At 33.7% G+C, this 16912-nt stretch overlaps 1 protein-coding gene across 3 annotated transcripts; it reads right to left on the bottom strand.

The window, feature by feature from the left end:
• Window positions 1-442: 442 nt before the first annotated feature.
• Window positions 443-16192, bottom strand: LOC124834227 (glutathione-disulfide reductase). 3 transcript variants are annotated; one of them, XM_088111535.1, is made up of 17 exons: window positions 16004-16192; window positions 14812-14983; window positions 14383-14447; window positions 13486-13555; window positions 10816-10887; window positions 10293-10496; window positions 8570-8643; window positions 8409-8492; window positions 4843-4930; window positions 4663-4744; window positions 3103-3176; window positions 2448-2555; window positions 2256-2320; window positions 2019-2132; window positions 1364-1463; window positions 1064-1117; window positions 443-771 (listed from the first exon to the last, which is right to left on the bottom strand). In XM_088111535.1, exons 2-17 carry the CDS (start codon window positions 14956-14958, stop codon window positions 676-678), a joined length of 1497 nt encoding a protein of 498 aa, XP_087967661.1. In that variant the 5' UTR covers window positions 14959-14983; window positions 16004-16192; the 3' UTR covers window positions 443-675. The 3 variants fall into 3 exon arrangements, with proteins under 3 accessions (XP_087967661.1, XP_087967660.1, XP_087967662.1); XM_088111534.1 differs by lacking the exon at window positions 16004-16192 and adding an exon at window positions 15235-15412; XM_088111536.1 differs by lacking the exons at window positions 443-771; window positions 1064-1117; window positions 1364-1463; window positions 16004-16192 and adding an exon at window positions 15235-15424 and having other exon boundaries at window positions 2015-2132.
• Between the last annotated feature and the right edge of the window lie 720 nt (window positions 16193-16912).

The raw sequence follows: 16912 nt of genomic DNA, 5'->3' as shown, positions 1-16912 counted from the left end.
TATGAAAACTAAGATTAATTGAAAAATATTTGTCAATAAAGTAAATTTAAAATATTATTTCATGTTATACAGAATAACAGGAAATCAAGTTTTGCTTTATTAAGTAGTACAGTCCCAATGATCAATTTAAAATATACTAATAATACATATATAATTTAAATATACTTTTAGTTTCTCAAGTTTTGAATTAATCTCTTTATTTCTTCGTGGATAATTTGAAAAATACTTCTTCTAATCTCCATTATAAAGACAGTGAAAGATGCAGCCTACCTCAATTAAATTTTTCTCTGACAATTCACATTTATTTTTCTTTCGAAGTAATTAGTTTAGGAACATATATATGTATAAAAACATTGGGATCATGAGACTAAAAGACCTTTGTATCATTGCAATGCTAAACAGATCGATATTAAATTTAAAAGTAAAACAAAATTAACTCAAATTCAAGGGAATAAAAAATATATTCAACTCTAAATATATTGGTCCTTCACTGCATCAAACAAGTCCTAATTTATATAACATTCTTACATAATGAACCAAACTGTTTCCACTATGGAATGTGAAATAGAATGATATTTGATAAATAAAAAACCCATTTTATTGAAAGGTCACCAAAGGAAGTAATTTGCAGCTTTACACTACCCAGCAAACAGAAATTATTTTCATTAAGACATCTTACAAATTGGTCTTGGGTTTGCCAGTTCCAGTAACGCGCCGTGTCACTGTCCGCATGGTTACAAATTCTTCTGCAGCCGATGGGTGTATTCCCACCTAGATTAAACAGTCAGGTGAAGCAATCAGAAACTATAACAGTATAAACATAATCAATAAGACAGAACGAGAAAACATCTTACAAAACTCTGTCTACTGCTATTTGCAGTTATCTATACATTATAATTTCTAAATAACCATTATAACCACCAAAATGTTGTCAATGTTGAGCTCATCATTGAATATGAGCTCCTTCCAGATGTCACTGAATCATTTCCCATCCAGTAAAAATAACCCACCACTGCCCTCAGAAGGCAGGAGAGGAAAACACTAAGAAAAACTGTGATCTTACCGTGCTGTCAAACTGTGCCTTGGTAGCTCCACACTTCAATGCAATAGAAATACCCTGTATAACCAATATTATTAAATCAAATTTATTAAGGACATGTATCATGAAATTGGAAAATTGATACCACTCTTGAGAGGATCTCTATGATTTTTAAAATGAAATACTTTTCAGATACTGCTGCAACAATGGTGCACTAAAAGGAAAAAGTATAAAGGTTTGTTTCTAAACAACAGACAACATGATGAAAACAAATACGCCAAACTTGCAATTTTATATGAGTACCAGATGAAACCATTAGGATACCTGTATAATTTCAGGTGCATCAGGTCCACACATCGAGGCTCCAAGAACCTTATCTGTCTCAGCATCAACAACAAGCTTCATGACAGTTTTTTCTTGTCGCCTATTTGAAAAGTGTTATAATTATAGAAATAAGGACTTGATCATATATAATAAAATCTAGATTATATATGTATTATTAGGAAGGATTTTATTTATTCCCACATAAGAAGACATCAAACCTCCTCTATTTATTATATTGGTTCCTTTTTCTCGATATAAATAAAGCACGCATACTATCTCAAAAAATTTACGTTTTCAGCTCAATGTTTTTATCTTTCCTAGAGTTTAACAAAATATGAGCAAATAATCTAGATAAGAAAGTTATGGTGCAACACACATAACTAATACTCGGTCCAACTAATACTTGAGTTAATAGTCATTATAATGGAGGCTAACATAGATCCAGATTAACAATAACGTCTTTTATTCTTAGAATCCAAAACAATGATATGCAATGGAGTAAATAAATAAAACAAATGCTGAAAGGATTTAAAATATGCGTAATGAACAATATTTTCTACAGAAACTTTGTTCTGATCCAAGTTGTCATGAATTCTGCAAGTCATTGGCTTGAAATAAAGGTAAAGTGGGTGAAAATTCAGGTCCCTACACTTACCCAGAGATGGTGTTTTTCATAGGATTGAAGGTTGATGTAAAAATCAACAGATCACCTTTGGTTTGCTCTATTGCCTGCTCCTCACTGAGACCTACTACAGAAAGTGGTGGAATGCTGCAGAACCATGAAAAGAAAGAAACAAAATGGTTAGAGATAAAATGGGAAGGGGATTTACCATCATAAGTTAACATTCAAAATAGTTAACCACTCAGTTTTAAAATGCAAAAGAAACTACACCTAAACACCGCACATGCAATATTACTGTAGTCTGGCTTGCTTGTTTGCCCATTAAATACTGTTTTCTGCAAAACAAATTCATGTTAGACAACAATAAATAAGAGCACCTTTAGACCAACCAACAGCTGACTGCACCAACTCAGACCAGATGATAAATACGTATGCTTATCCACAAACTATCTAAATACTTACTGCAAAGCATGATGCCTCCATCAAGGCCACCGGTGTAAGATTCATTCTGTTTGTGACATCACCCACAGCCCATATACTAGGTATGCTTGTGCGCGAATACTCATCCACCTAAACCACAAAGGAACGCAGAACATTTAGAACTATGAGAGTCATAATCATTCTCTCGCTCTTAAAACAATTGTTCAATTCAATATCCAGTCATCAACAAAAGCGTTTGAGATGATATAACCTTAAATACCAATTTACTCAGACATCTATATTTCTACTCACGAAGTAATTGATAAGAGAATGCTTCGATAAACAGATTTTGACTGTAAAATAGTAGTTTCCGTCACTTATTCAAAGGCATGTAAACAAACTACAGCTTTAACTTCTACTTGGAAGGGATTAGTTATACAAATTCCTTTATAGTTTAGAATTTATTCGAGTTCTCTAATTAATGACTCGGCCCACCAGTCAGAACTAACTACATTATGGCATTTGCAGATTGGTATTCAAGTAGAAAAAGTCTTATGTTTGTATCTATATAACCAGAGACCATTATTAACTACTGTAGAATCACAATGGATCCACCTATATGATACAGATCTCGAAATGAGAACATGTTCTTGCCAGACTTCAAGGAATCAGGTGATTAAAGGAGAGTTATGTCAACCTTTATTGCTCCAGCTTTGTCAACCTCAACACCTACAGCTTCTAAATTCAACCTCTTAGAATTAGGAGCCCTCCCTGCAGCAACAGAAAAATAGTTGAGAAGAATATATTTTCAAGCAATTATTCCACGAGATACTCTGTGCAATGCTTTTTTAATATTATGTTAATATTCAAAACAAATAAATACACTTTGAATAATAAAATTAAAATTCATGATAAATATATTTTTTAACTATCTTGAAATAAAAGAAAGAGAAACATAGGATGAATCCCTAATGTGTATTGAGCACATAGGGTTATGCATTTAAAAATAGAAAAATATAAAGAGATGGCCTAAGCCCGTTACATCTAACAAAAGATATAAAATTTTGGATTTACTATGAATAATTTAAATTATGATACAAGGTTACTTTAAATATTGACAACTTTTAAGACAAACATAAACAGTTAAGATAAAAGATGATGAGGGTAGATTGAAAAAGATAAACAGCTAAGAAAAGAATATCAAGTATAATAATAAAGATAAAGAGGAGTTTGAGATGGTTGAAATAAAACAAATTTAGCTAGTTGCAAAAATAATGAATCAAATACATAACCAAGTGAGAGAGAAGAGAAAATTTTGAGACGTCTATTTGAGAGACTTACTCTTAAATTGTGTAATTTAATATATAATATACCAGGGGATGTGTTAACTATCATCCTCTTAAAACACTAATCATTTTAGAAGTCTGTGCTAAATATGTGTATGAGTACACACACACACACACATATATATGTAGGTGTGTGTATCAACATGACAAGTCAAGAACAGCTTGGATTTCTTTCTGATGGCCAATGCTTTTATGGACTATCAAAACTATCATAGTGAGTTAAATTTGAAGACATATTGATGGGTTGTCCAGTCGTAATTCTTTTACTGAAAATCTTGTATTGTCTACTTCCTATTAAATAAGTAGTTAGTTCTGTTTCTTTAATGCTTGCGTTGGAGCTTCAGCGAAGTACTAACATAGTTAATCTTCATGATCTTGTACTTGAGTTTTCAGCATATTATTATTAATTTATATGTTGAATTTTAGGTGTTGTGGCTCCAATTAAAGCAATCTCCAAAGAGGTCACAATTAAGATGACTTTCCAGCGAGAAACATGACATATGTGCTCCCTAACTACATATTTTAAAAGGGTTAAATAAGTTTCTAATAGCTTCAAAAATCAGTACCTCCAAAATGTTTTCAAGACGTAACACTTAATAATGCTAATTTTATCCAGATAAGTTAATCTGTTTTCAAATTAATAGTGTTGACACGCTAATTTTTTATAGTGTCACATGCTAGCATATATGCAATTATCTGAGTAGGATGATTACATTTTAACACTCCTAATTCAAGAAAAATAAAGTCACTACCAGAACCAAATTAACATATTTATTAAATGTTAAAAGTTTTGGAGATACAAATTTCAATATAAGCCAGTTTCAAAGACTTAGTTAACCCCGTTATAAATAGCATTCATGTGTGTCTAAGATACACAACATTGAGATATTTATTCTCAGTAGTATCCTTACCAGTGGCAAATAGTACAACATCTGCAATCAGCTCCTCGCCATGATCTGTAATAACTTTAATGCCATTTTCTGTTTTGATCAACTAAAAAACCGAAATTTGTTAAATTAGCTAAGCCCCCAGCTAATAAAAACGAAAAAGAAGTTCTACAAATGTGAGTTACAAACCCCAACAGGAAATACCTGTGTCAAATTGGTCCTTGGGTGTAAATTAATTCCCCTGCCTTCAAGATTTCTTGCAACTACAGCTCTCATTTCATCATCAAAACCTCTGCAACAGTATAATTCAGCAGGAGTAATGTATAGTACAGACAGAAAAATTGATACTAACAAAAACTAAGGAAAAATGCAACCTATTAATTGTGAGTGGTATAGCAAATATTCTATAATTGACCAGCCTTTAACACTTCTTGAAACCACTACCACACATACATGAAACGAATAAACTAGTACTTCCAATGCTGAAAGCAACAATGTTTCAGAAATAAATCATTAAATCCTAAGTGTTAAGTGGGGCTGGCGTGGATTTTTTGGATATTTTGCCAACAATTTCTGTGATTGGTACCATTTTCAGGATCCAAGAAATAAAAGACAAACTGATTCACCAACACGTGGATAAATCCATGCTACCTTAAAGTGTTTCGCTCTATGATAGGATATAATGTGTAAGATAGGAGAAAACAGATTAAGGAGTAGTTAGTTAGGTTGTTAGGGTGAGTGAGGTTTCCTTTATATAGTTGGGGGATCCTGGTATGCTAGGCACTTTTGGGATAATTTTGTAGATTGAGCTTTAGCTCTTTGTGAAGGGGAAACCCTTGGAGGAGAGAGTGCTCTCCTATTTTTGTGTTTTTTTCAGTTTATACAATAAAGAATATTACTATTCTTTCTCTTTTCAATTCTGGTTTCCTAACACTGTATTTAACTTTACTAACCAAAAAGCTGGATAGCATTCAGTAGAAAATACTGAAAGAAACTTTAAAATAAACTTACAAAAGTTATACATAAATTTAATGAGTGAGCATTTTACACACGAAAGAATAAATGCATTTACAAGAACCATACTGAAGTATGAAACTGTTCACTGACTCTAATTTTACCCATAGTACGTTAACTCCCACAATCGTCGATGGCATATCATTAACCACTATCAAATTTCCTACAGATATGAATCTCATCAAATCAGAATGACTTGACAAGGTAAATTCTATATAAATGATTATGACTATTGATTTTCTGAATTCAAATACATGTAGGAGATGAAACCTATGTACTATTAACGGCCACTTGAGATTGAAACTATAAAATATATTTCTAAAGGACTTAATTGATCCCTCTCACTATCTTCTAGTTATAATAAAAAACTGATACAAAAGTACATGGAATATTAAAGAACTGTCATAGACACCTAGGTGCAGAACTAGGTACTACTATAAATACAACTCATAAAGACTACCACACTACACCTTAAGTAGGCTTAATGTTTATACATAGATGTAATTATTCTAACACAACCTAAGTTAAATTTCTATTACGAAAACCAGTTCTACGAAAACAGCATACCTGTATGTTTCCTATTTTCAAAATCAGAAAATAAGAACACTTTTTTATGAGTAGTTTTGGAAAATTGTTTTCAATATTAATATCTCTTTAATTTTTAAAACCAAAGTATCAGAACATCTCTAACTTGCCTTGATTTTCTACTTTCAATTTTCTATCACTCGTTCTTTCTTATACGTATACATATCCTGGTTCTACTCTCTAAAAATTGTTTTATCAAACAGTTTTTACATCCTGAAAAACAAAAGCAATATCAAACACAACCCTATCTCTTCTCTTTCTATTTTCTCCTTCAAATTCATATGCTATCCCAACAACCAAAACATATTCCGATCTCATCAATGTATCCCCATATCTTACTGATTCCACCATGTTGATATTGGGGGTCTAAGATTCATGCTGAGAGTTTAGCATTCTCAAGAATGCAATATTCCTTTTCTTCATTTCAAATCACAATGATCTCTAGACTAGGATTTTTCACATTTCAACTCGACAAAAATTGAAAGTTAGGGATAGTTGAGTCTTTGTAGATCAAAACTCAGAACTCAAATATGTTGAGAACCGCACAGTCGAATCTCTTGGACAGTTTGAATATACTGGACATCTTTTACACTATGTTTTCATGATAACAAATAAGATTAAGTTTTGAAGTAATAAAAGATTAAATAAGATATCATGAAGTAAAAAAAATATACATTGGAATTAAAACAACTTAAGGTACTATGAATTTCTATAGACAAGAACAACACACCATCTAGTGTCTTTACAATCTATAGAAATCTTTCGTCGACAATCTTATCTAGCATCCAACGCTCTATTACTGGAAACATTTTAATTTCATCTAAGACCAGTGCTAAAATTAACTGAATATTGTGTAAGGATCAAAGCTAAGATATGAAGATCACTAGATCTGTTTCAAAGATAAAGGATTGTCTCTGCTACATATACTTGTCTAAAGCCTATGTAAGACAAATGACGACAATAACCATAAGACAGTTTTTCAGGAAAAAAAGAGTCTTAACGTGAATCATACAAACACTCGTACAATAGACTTGAGATTAAAACATAGAAATATATTTCTAGGGGGCTTCATGAACTACTCTTATAGTTCTGTATTTTTATATACGCAGGTTGATACAATAGGAAGATTAAAAGGCAAAAAAAATTGTCCTAAGCTACTTGGACAAAGAACTAGGGCAGAGGTTATCTAGCACTCAACCTCCTGCCTTAGACTTAATGATTACATAGATTTTCAAGCTATTTCAACACCCCTCCTCAAGCTAGAGCATATAGATTGTATGTACCAAGCTTAGAACAAATAAACTCATTCTGAGGTCTCCTTAAGGACTTGGTCAACACATTTGCAAGGCGACTCTTCACATAAGTCTAATCTTGTCTTTCATGAAAGGACCAAACACATTGAGTTTGATTGTTATTTCATTCGAAAAAAGATTGTATCTAGAGACATCAAGATTGAGTTCTTTAACTCAAACGATTAATTAGCAGATATTTTCAATAAGTTTTTAAAGGGATTGGTTATATTTGTAACAAGCTTGGCACATACAATTTATATGCACCATCTTGAAGAAAAGTGCTAGATATATTGTGTTTTATGTTAATTAGGGAAATGTAGACTTTTGATATTGTTTGAAATTGGTAGACATTGTTGATATTGTTTTTAACAATATCTTCTATTTACCATATTTATGTTTAGTTGTCATATATGCTTGTATAATTCTTCATTATAAATATATTACCTTATGTGTGTTTTAGACGCAAAGGAGATTATCCTCATACATAATTTTTTATTATATTTAATAATTTCCTATGATTGTATCACTTCATTAAAAAAATAAGAATAATCTCGTGTACACACAAAGTTCACTATATTCCTTCTCGTTTTCTCTCTTCTCAACACGGTAGCAAAGTAGTACCATCCTTCGTGACCTATTAATGCACTAATTCTTTCAACATCTGAATTACCAATATCAAGTAAAGACAACACTTTAACAAAATGTTTCAAATAATGTGGAGGTTAAGGAAAAAAAATTCCATACCAGTTAAATATATGTCTACATTGATTGGCTAATGTTAAAACTTAAAAGCAAACGAGGGGAAAAATACACATATCCAAAAGGCTCCTTTATGACTACTAATAACTTATACACGAAAGAAGTATATCAAAGCCAAACCTTAGCAGAAGTTCCTTTCTGAAAACTAAATCAACTTCAGAACCCATCCCACGCCATATAGATGCAAATTCCACCGCAATATAACTGAAAAATGGAACATAAAGTAACCACCTGAGATACTAAGTAGTTAAACTAATAACACAAAAAAGATAAAGACACACCCTCCTCCAAGAACCACAGCTCTTTTAGGAAGATCCTCCAAACTTAGTGCCTCGTCAGATGTTATACCCAACTCCTGCACAATAAGATATCAATACTTGCATTACAAACATCCTAAAGTTTTAAATGGCTACATTTTAATTAAGAATGTGAATGTCAATAATGTATAAGAAGCATTTCTCAGAGAGTGAGGGATAGTGGAACAACTTAAAATTCATCAATCAAAAGTTTAAAAATACAACTTTCCCGACAATTATTTCCCTCTAGTCAGTCATTCGAAGGAAAGTACAGAGGTAAATTTGGTGAAAAGGGGGAATTTTTTTGGTGGGAGAGACATGGCTGACAATATTTAATGATATTACCTTGTTAACTTATTATATAGACTTATTCAACCATCGACCAAGTTATGTGACCAAAAACAAAGATCATTAGGCAATAACAACAGGTTGTAATAGAGATAACAACAGAAAAATCAATCACAACGGATGTGATTTATAAACAAAAATATCATTTAGGGGCCATTTGTTTCCTGTCACCGTCTTTTATTTCTGGGAATATAAGGGCAGAAATGAATATTCTCATGTTTGTTAGAAAATTGTGAAAAATATAGTCCTAGAGTATGTTTTATAAGAGTGTTTGTACAGGAATTGTGTGTATGGGCCATACATATAATTCTCTAAGATTCCTCCTCAACCTACACAAGACCCCATGAGAGATTTAGTGAAGATGCTTGCATGTTACTAACTAGAGCTAACAAAATCAATGGTGATTTCTCTTGAGAGCACTCTTTCTCTCACAATGAAAATTCATGTGTTGTGGAGTATATCAATGTGAAGAGTGGTATGATTATCACAAGTAAGCTTGATTATGATACAGAGCTACAATGAGTATATAAGAAAGAACTTTCCAGACCAAGGAAATAAGGTGTCAACAGGTTGGTGATGGAATTAGTGACTGAAAATCCGTCCCCAACTGTATTGTCATGAAATTTGAGACAAAATTAGTAACTCAATTTCCATTACTGACTTTCAGCTAATTGAGCAAAGACATAGATGTGGCTTCTAGGAATGTCTTGTGCTCTCTCAAGCAAGCCATGACAATGGGCAAACTATGTTTTGTGCAAATTTCAAATTTCAAATGTAGTGATGGTTTTAATTGGGCTTAAGTATGTTTAGAAGAGGCCCAAACAAGCTGAACTCTAACTAGGACTTAATTAGGGTGGTTTTATTATTTCAAATTTCAAATTTCAAATGTAGTGATGGTTTTATTATTTGTTTAGTTTTTCAATTATGTTTTTTAGTTTTTTTATTTATAACTATTTTTTTAGTATCTGCTAACTTTTAGTTTTTTAATTTATCTTTACTGATTTTAGATTTTATTTATATCTACACTTATTTTAGTACTTTTACATATATTGCATATTCTTTTTGTCGACGGATTGTCACCATGCCACCCACCATACGTATATGATGGATTTTTGGCTCTCTTACCATCCACCAACAACATCACTGATGGTTACAAGTCTTGTTAAGCTAGTTTACTTGGATTGAACTATAACATCAGTACTTGAACTAACATCTTACAATTCAGTCACTATTTCTGCTCTCTTTCCTACCATAATCTTCTTGTTTATTCTTAAGATGCATTAAAAGTATTTACTCATAAAAGGAACAACCGTATCAGTAGGATCATTTTTCAATAATATTTCAAAACAAGCAAACTCACCTGTCCTGGAATATTTGGACGTTGAGCCCTGCTACCAGTTGCAATCAATATGTGCTTAGCAGAATAGGACAGTTTTGTGCCATCCAATTGTGTCACCTCAACCTCATTTGGACCAACTATCTTTCCCTCGCCTTCAAATAATTTAACCCCCGCATTGGATAACAGCCTCTTGTAAATTCCATTTAATCTGTTTATTTCATCTGTCTGCCGTTTGACAAAAACAAAATTATTGAACAGCCAACAACACCATAAAAACAACAACAAAGTTTTACCTTGCTAGGTGAGGTACATTACATGGATCACAAAAACACCATTCAACATGGTTAAAAACTAATAAATAAGCTGTTTTCGGCTTTAATGTAAGCAAAATAGTAGGAGGACATGCACGTAAACAAAAACATCTATAAAATCAAAGGCAATCCAAACTATACCTTTAAGTTAGATATATGAATTTGATTTTAAAAATCTAGACGAAATAACAGAACTTTATATCATAAAACATAAAAATAAAATCTTGAAATACCTTCTTTTGCAAGAGCTTCTTCCAATTGAAGTCAACTTTCTCACTCAATTCCCACCCATAATTCCTGGCATCCTGTCAGAGACCAATCATACATTTTAGTAAAATGTATACAGATGATGATATAAGAAACACCAATAGTATTTTAATAATTATGAACCTGCATGAATAAAAAACATAAAGGGAAAACCAAAACACCATCTGATGAATATAATATTATTTTTCATCACATATTTGATGAAAATTGAACCAATCCTAATTGTTAGATATATTATATCTTTTATCTTTTAGTTAATTTATTATTATTTCTCATTTGTATTTTGGGCTTAGCCCATATTTCTTCTATTATAAATAGAGAACCCTATGTGTGTATTTTACACAAGGGAGATTAATCCAAATATAGTTTTTCACTATATTCAACATGGTATCAGAGCAAGTTCTCTGATCCTCTTCTGGTAGTCTCTGCTGTCTGCCGGCGGCCGGCCGCCATGGCCGTCGGCAGTCCCTAAAATCTCAGTGGGCAGTCCATTTTTTCTTCTTAAATCTCTGCCACAGTCAGCACCAGTCCAAACCTAGTGTGCCACTGCTGTCGCCGCCACTTTCCGCTGCCGTCGCTGCTAACTCCGGCCACCGTCGCCGCCGCTGCCGTCGCCGCCGCCACCGCCGGCTGCCGTCACAGTTTCGACCGGTGACCAGCGGATCTGAAGCGTCTCCTCGAGCGACGGCCAACCCCGTCGGAGTGATGACCAGACTCCTCACCACGCGCCTCCACGCGTCGCTTCTTCTCGGCCAGTCTCGGCCGCGTGTTCTGCACGCGCCGCCTTCTCGATGTCTGAGTTTCACCGCGTCACTTGCAGATCGTCTCGCCGGAGCTTCTTGAATGTGTTTTGGTTCATGTTTCTCCGTTTTGTTGGCTTGGGCTCATACCTAGGGTTTTCTCCTTCACGTTTTTGGAACCCTTAAGTCCCTTTTCTTCTCTAAGTTTAAAATGGCTTCTTCTACTGGGAATCTGTTTCACTGCTAAGGATGTTGATTCTAGCAGTGGGTGCTACGGAGAAAGATTTGGCTAGAGATGAAAAGTCTAGGTTTGAGAATGTGATCTTGAGCAAGATCGACTCAAAATTTGATGTCCAGGCGCCGTTCCCCCCGCTGTCCAGGCACCCGCTGTTCAGGAGTTGTTTGCCGCTGTTCAGGCGCCGTATGCTTCCAACCACTGTAGGCCCCATCACCTCGTCAGTTAGTGATGGCAGTCCCTGTAGTTTTGTCGCTTCCAGCCACTACAGGCCCCATCAGTCAGTGATGGCAATTTAGTCCCTACAGTGTTATAGCAGTCAACCGCCGCTGCAGTCGCTACCGCCTCAGACAGACCAACTGCGTCAGTTCTTCTTGGGCTAGAGTTTAGCCCGATCTTCTTGTGATACACTGTTAAGTATCACCACTTGGGAGTTGTCCAACAAAGAATTTTGGACCTCCAACATATCTTTGGATCGTTGATGCCTTTGTTTCAGCATTGTAGCTTAATATTTTGTTTTGTTTTAGTGGTCCAACAACTGTGATATTCCACATTTCCGCCCTTCACACTAAGGGGGAGTACGTTTCCAAGACACTGCAAGTCACATATATATAGGTGTAGTCCCTGCAGTTTTGTAGATTTCAGCTACTACTGTTGATCCCGTCACCCAACCATCATTGATGAGGATTTAGTGTAGTCCCTGCAGTTTTGTAGCTCTTAGCTTTCAGCTACCACTGTTGATCCCGTCACTCATCCATCATTGATTGGGAATCAGTCCTTGCAGTTTGTCATTGTCCACCACTGCTCTCATTCATCCACTTTTGAAGTTGAAGTTTCACAAGCTGCTGTTAGTCCATCTATGTTTGTCTCACACTCTTGAAGATAAATCATCTAGTTCAACACTGAGTTCATCTATTCCAAGCTTAGTTCATACAATTTGTATGCTCCAGCTTGAGGGGGAGTGTTAGATATATTATATCTTTTATCTTTTAGTTAATTTATTATTATTTCTCATTTGTATTTTGGGCTTAGCCCATATTTCTTCTATTATAAATAGAGAACCCTATGTGTGTATTTTACACAAGGGAGATTAATCCAAATATAGTTTTTCACTATATTCAACACTAATATAACTACATAACATCAGATCCGATTACATATAAATCCAACACTTACTGACTAAGTACTGCAAGACACATAACATAAATTGCAGGAGTGCATACTGTTGCAGTTGCCCAAACAGCTACAGCAAGAAAAAGAAAAGGAAATATGATATAGACTTAGTTTTAAAACTAATATTTCAAGCCACCTACAAAACACTAAAACTGATTTTTTTTATTTCTGCTGATTTGCCAAAATTTATCCAACTATGATACCAAATTTCAATGTAATAACTGAAAAACCCTTTTCCTAAGCTTAAACAAACATGCATGGAATTATTCCTTTGAGAGATGTGAAAAAAATATCTACTCCCAAAAATTGTGTTTCAATTGGAGGAAAGTGTCTTGGAAAGGTAAAAAAGTAAATGTTGTTGCAAGGTCTAGTGTATAAGTAGAGCTCAAGCTATGGCTACAGAGAGCAAAAAAATTGCAACAACCGTGTTATATACCAAATAGTTAGTTCAGATTCATAGCAATTGATTTTTAAGAACAAATCCTTACCTCAAGTTCACCTCCAAAAGATGCTCCATAGACCAGAATCTTTTTGGGAACACAACCACGAATAACACACCTTCAAAATAAAATAAAATATTATAAGCATTTTCATTAAAAACAATAGTTGAAGGAATACCATTGGCCCTTGGGATCTAAAATGATATTCCTTGTGTTTTCCCTCACTAATTTATGTAGCTGAGCCAATATTACGATTTATACAGTACAGTGTTATCATTGACAGATGGCAGAATATGGTGGATTGGAAGGCCAAATTTCCACCCTATAAACATGTAATCACGGCTATGGTGCCAGTCCACTCTTCACAAATTGCCTATGGACCACTTTGCTATGGCACCATACTTATATGCTAATACAATCTTCAGAATCAAGGAGAAAAACTGAACAAGTAAGAACACACAAATTTGTTTAGAAAACCTGGGAACAAAATTTCATTTAATAAAAAATAAAATGAGAGAAATCTCTTGAAAAGTTATAATGTGTAGAATAAGAAGATATACAATAGCAATGTGAATGATTGATCTGGCAAAAGGCAATTCAATATGCGCATTAAGTAAAGATTTAACAGAGACACATCAAATTAGAATTTAGTTAATAGAAAAATTGAGGCATCTGATTACTGTAACAAACTTGCAAGCAGCTGTTAATACAAGCAGAGCATTTCACATGCTTGAGAACAATTTCATAAGAACTACAATGACCCAAAAATGTATGAAGAATTTGAAACCCATATCGAAATGGAGAGTTGTCTTCAAGCATACACCAGTTGATTTTACCCCCAGTGTAATTAACAAGGAATGCCTCCACCATGTAAAAAGAAAGATAGAAAAATGACTGAAGAAAATAATCTATAGAAAGGAAAGAGATATCAAATTTATGACTTACGTTCCACCAACTCCTCCAATTGTTTCTGAGCTAATGGCATTAAACGGAAGCTCACAAATCCCCACCTTCAGAATGCAGAATATTATACATGAGGCAACAAATAAACCAGTAATATACGTCAGAGAATAACACTAAAAAACGAAAGATTAACTAAGTTAATAAGAAAAGTGAATCCTTCCGTACTAGTTGTATTTTAATATTTTGGCATTTAAATATACACAACTCGTCCTTTTAGAAAATTAGGACTTCAAAAACGATCTTGAAAAGCTGTTCAAACATTTAAAAAATATAACTACACTCCAAAAATCAAGAAAAGCTTCAATAACTCAGATCCTCAAAAGCAAAGCTGTTTACACGGATTAAACATGTTTAGCAATATAATTACATAACATCATGAGCTAACTGTTAAGCACCAACACAGCTACAAACCTTAGCTCCGTAATTCGATGAAAATCTAGCAGCACGAACGCCACCACTTCCAGCCCCAATAATAAACAAGTCAAAGTCAAAATGCGTCCCTTGTTCTACACCTGGAACCGATTCAGCCTCACCGTCGATAAGCATCTTCCTAGCCATCGCTATCGAAAAAGTTGAACTAAATCTGCATCAACAACATCACAACCGCAAAATGTCAAATCAGTTCAGAAATCAAACTCTAAAAACACCGTTAGTTAAGAGGAAAAATAAGGTAAAATCCAGCAAACTGACAACAGAACAGTCAACACAGAAACAAAGAGATCATTACATTCGTCAGTTCACACAAGGGAAGAACTGACAGAAGAATGACAAAAAAATTATTGCAGATTTCTTTCCTCTGTATTCTTTCCCCGAGAAAATGAAATGAAAAATTACCTGCGTCGTCGCAATAGGAGAATAACTAGGTTTGTTAACGAAGAAACCAATCAGAACGGAGAGTATATATATACTAAAGAGAAACAAAGAAAAAAAAGTGTTCTCAGGTGTGGATGATATGAGAGGTAATAATTTCAATTACAAGGAGTCGTGTCTAAGGAGCCGACACTAATTAGTCCAAACTCTTTTTTATCTAATTTTCGTATCTAACACGAAACCCTTGCATTTGTTCCCACAAATAGTTCTTCTGTACCAAGTTTTTCTTTCATGTTATTACTTAAATAAATATTTAATTCATGTAAAATCATTCTTTTAGACTAATTATATAGTTAAAATTTTGAAAAAGAAAAGGTATGTTAATATAACAACACCACGTGTGTGTGTGTATAATATATATATATATATATATATATATATATATATATATATATATATATATATATATATATATATATATATATATATATATATGACTCACAGTTAGTAAAAAATATCCAGAACCATGTAACAAAAATGCCAGATCTCCAAATTAAAACATCAGACAACACTTTGTTTCCTAACTATTTTTTTAGAAAAAAGAAGTTATGTAAGTCAAGCACATTTTTCAATCCCTCCAACTGAACTGAAACACTACTTTCACCAAATGGAATAACGGAACGCAACATTCTCCCCCATTTTGAGAACAGTAGGAAAAAAAAAGGGAAAAAGAGGATAGGAGCAGAACCCGATTGGAAAATAAATTAAGAAAAAAACCTTTCTCTATGCATACCTTGGTGAGAGACCGAAAGGTTCAACCGGAAAAATTCACGGATCGGTTGAAGTTGAAGACCGACACTTCGCTCTCAGCCCAAGCAGAGGAAGACTAACGCGAAGCCAAAATGACGAGCTGCAAGAACAGTGAAGCTTGTGCTGCAGCCAAATAAAGATTGTAGTGCGGGCAAGGGTTATGGGAGAAAATGAAGGGAGCCGGGAAATGAAGATTGTGGGCCAAACTACTTAAATATATATACATTTCTCCCTTAACTCATTTGATATATTGACATTAAAGATACTATTTCATCAATTTTGAAATTAAAATAACAGTTATTTCATCAGGTTTTAGGTTAAGATAATAATTATTTTTACTATTCTTAATATTATCTTGCCTTTTCATTTAATAATATATTTAAAAGTATTACTTTTTAAAAAGTTATAATTTATTCACACACTTATAAATTAATTTGAAATATATTATCAATTCGTTTTTAATATCTCATAATAATTTAATCATCAAAGAGGAGAAAACATTAAAACTATTAAATATGTTTTTTATATTTTTAAAATAATTTATTACAATATCAAAATTACACAGAGCAAAAAGTATAATCAATATTCTTTTCCTTTGCCATTTAAAACACACTCATGATTCGTTTTGGTGGAGTTTACGTGTCAAGAGGGGAGCTCGACACTCAGATGACGGACGCCAGGTGTCAAGCGAAGAGGATCCGGAAATCAGATAGTGGAAGACAGATGTCGGCAGATGAGCGGACGCTCATTTTTTACGTTGGAAGGAAAACTTCGAGTTTCAGAAATCCACGTCATTCTCTGCATGCAACCTCTCCTCCAAACTCTAGAACTTCATTTCTCCTCCAAACTCTAGAACTTCATTTCTCCTCCTTCTCTCTAAATCTCCTTCATC

Source organism: Vigna umbellata, chromosome 4 (genome assembly GCF_029865625.1).
Source record: "Vigna umbellata cultivar VRB3 chromosome 4, Vumbellata_1.0, whole genome shotgun sequence".
Classification (NCBI taxonomy): Eukaryota; Viridiplantae; Streptophyta; class Magnoliopsida; order Fabales; family Fabaceae; genus Vigna; species Vigna umbellata.
This window is presented reverse-complemented; position numbering and strand designations above follow the sequence as displayed.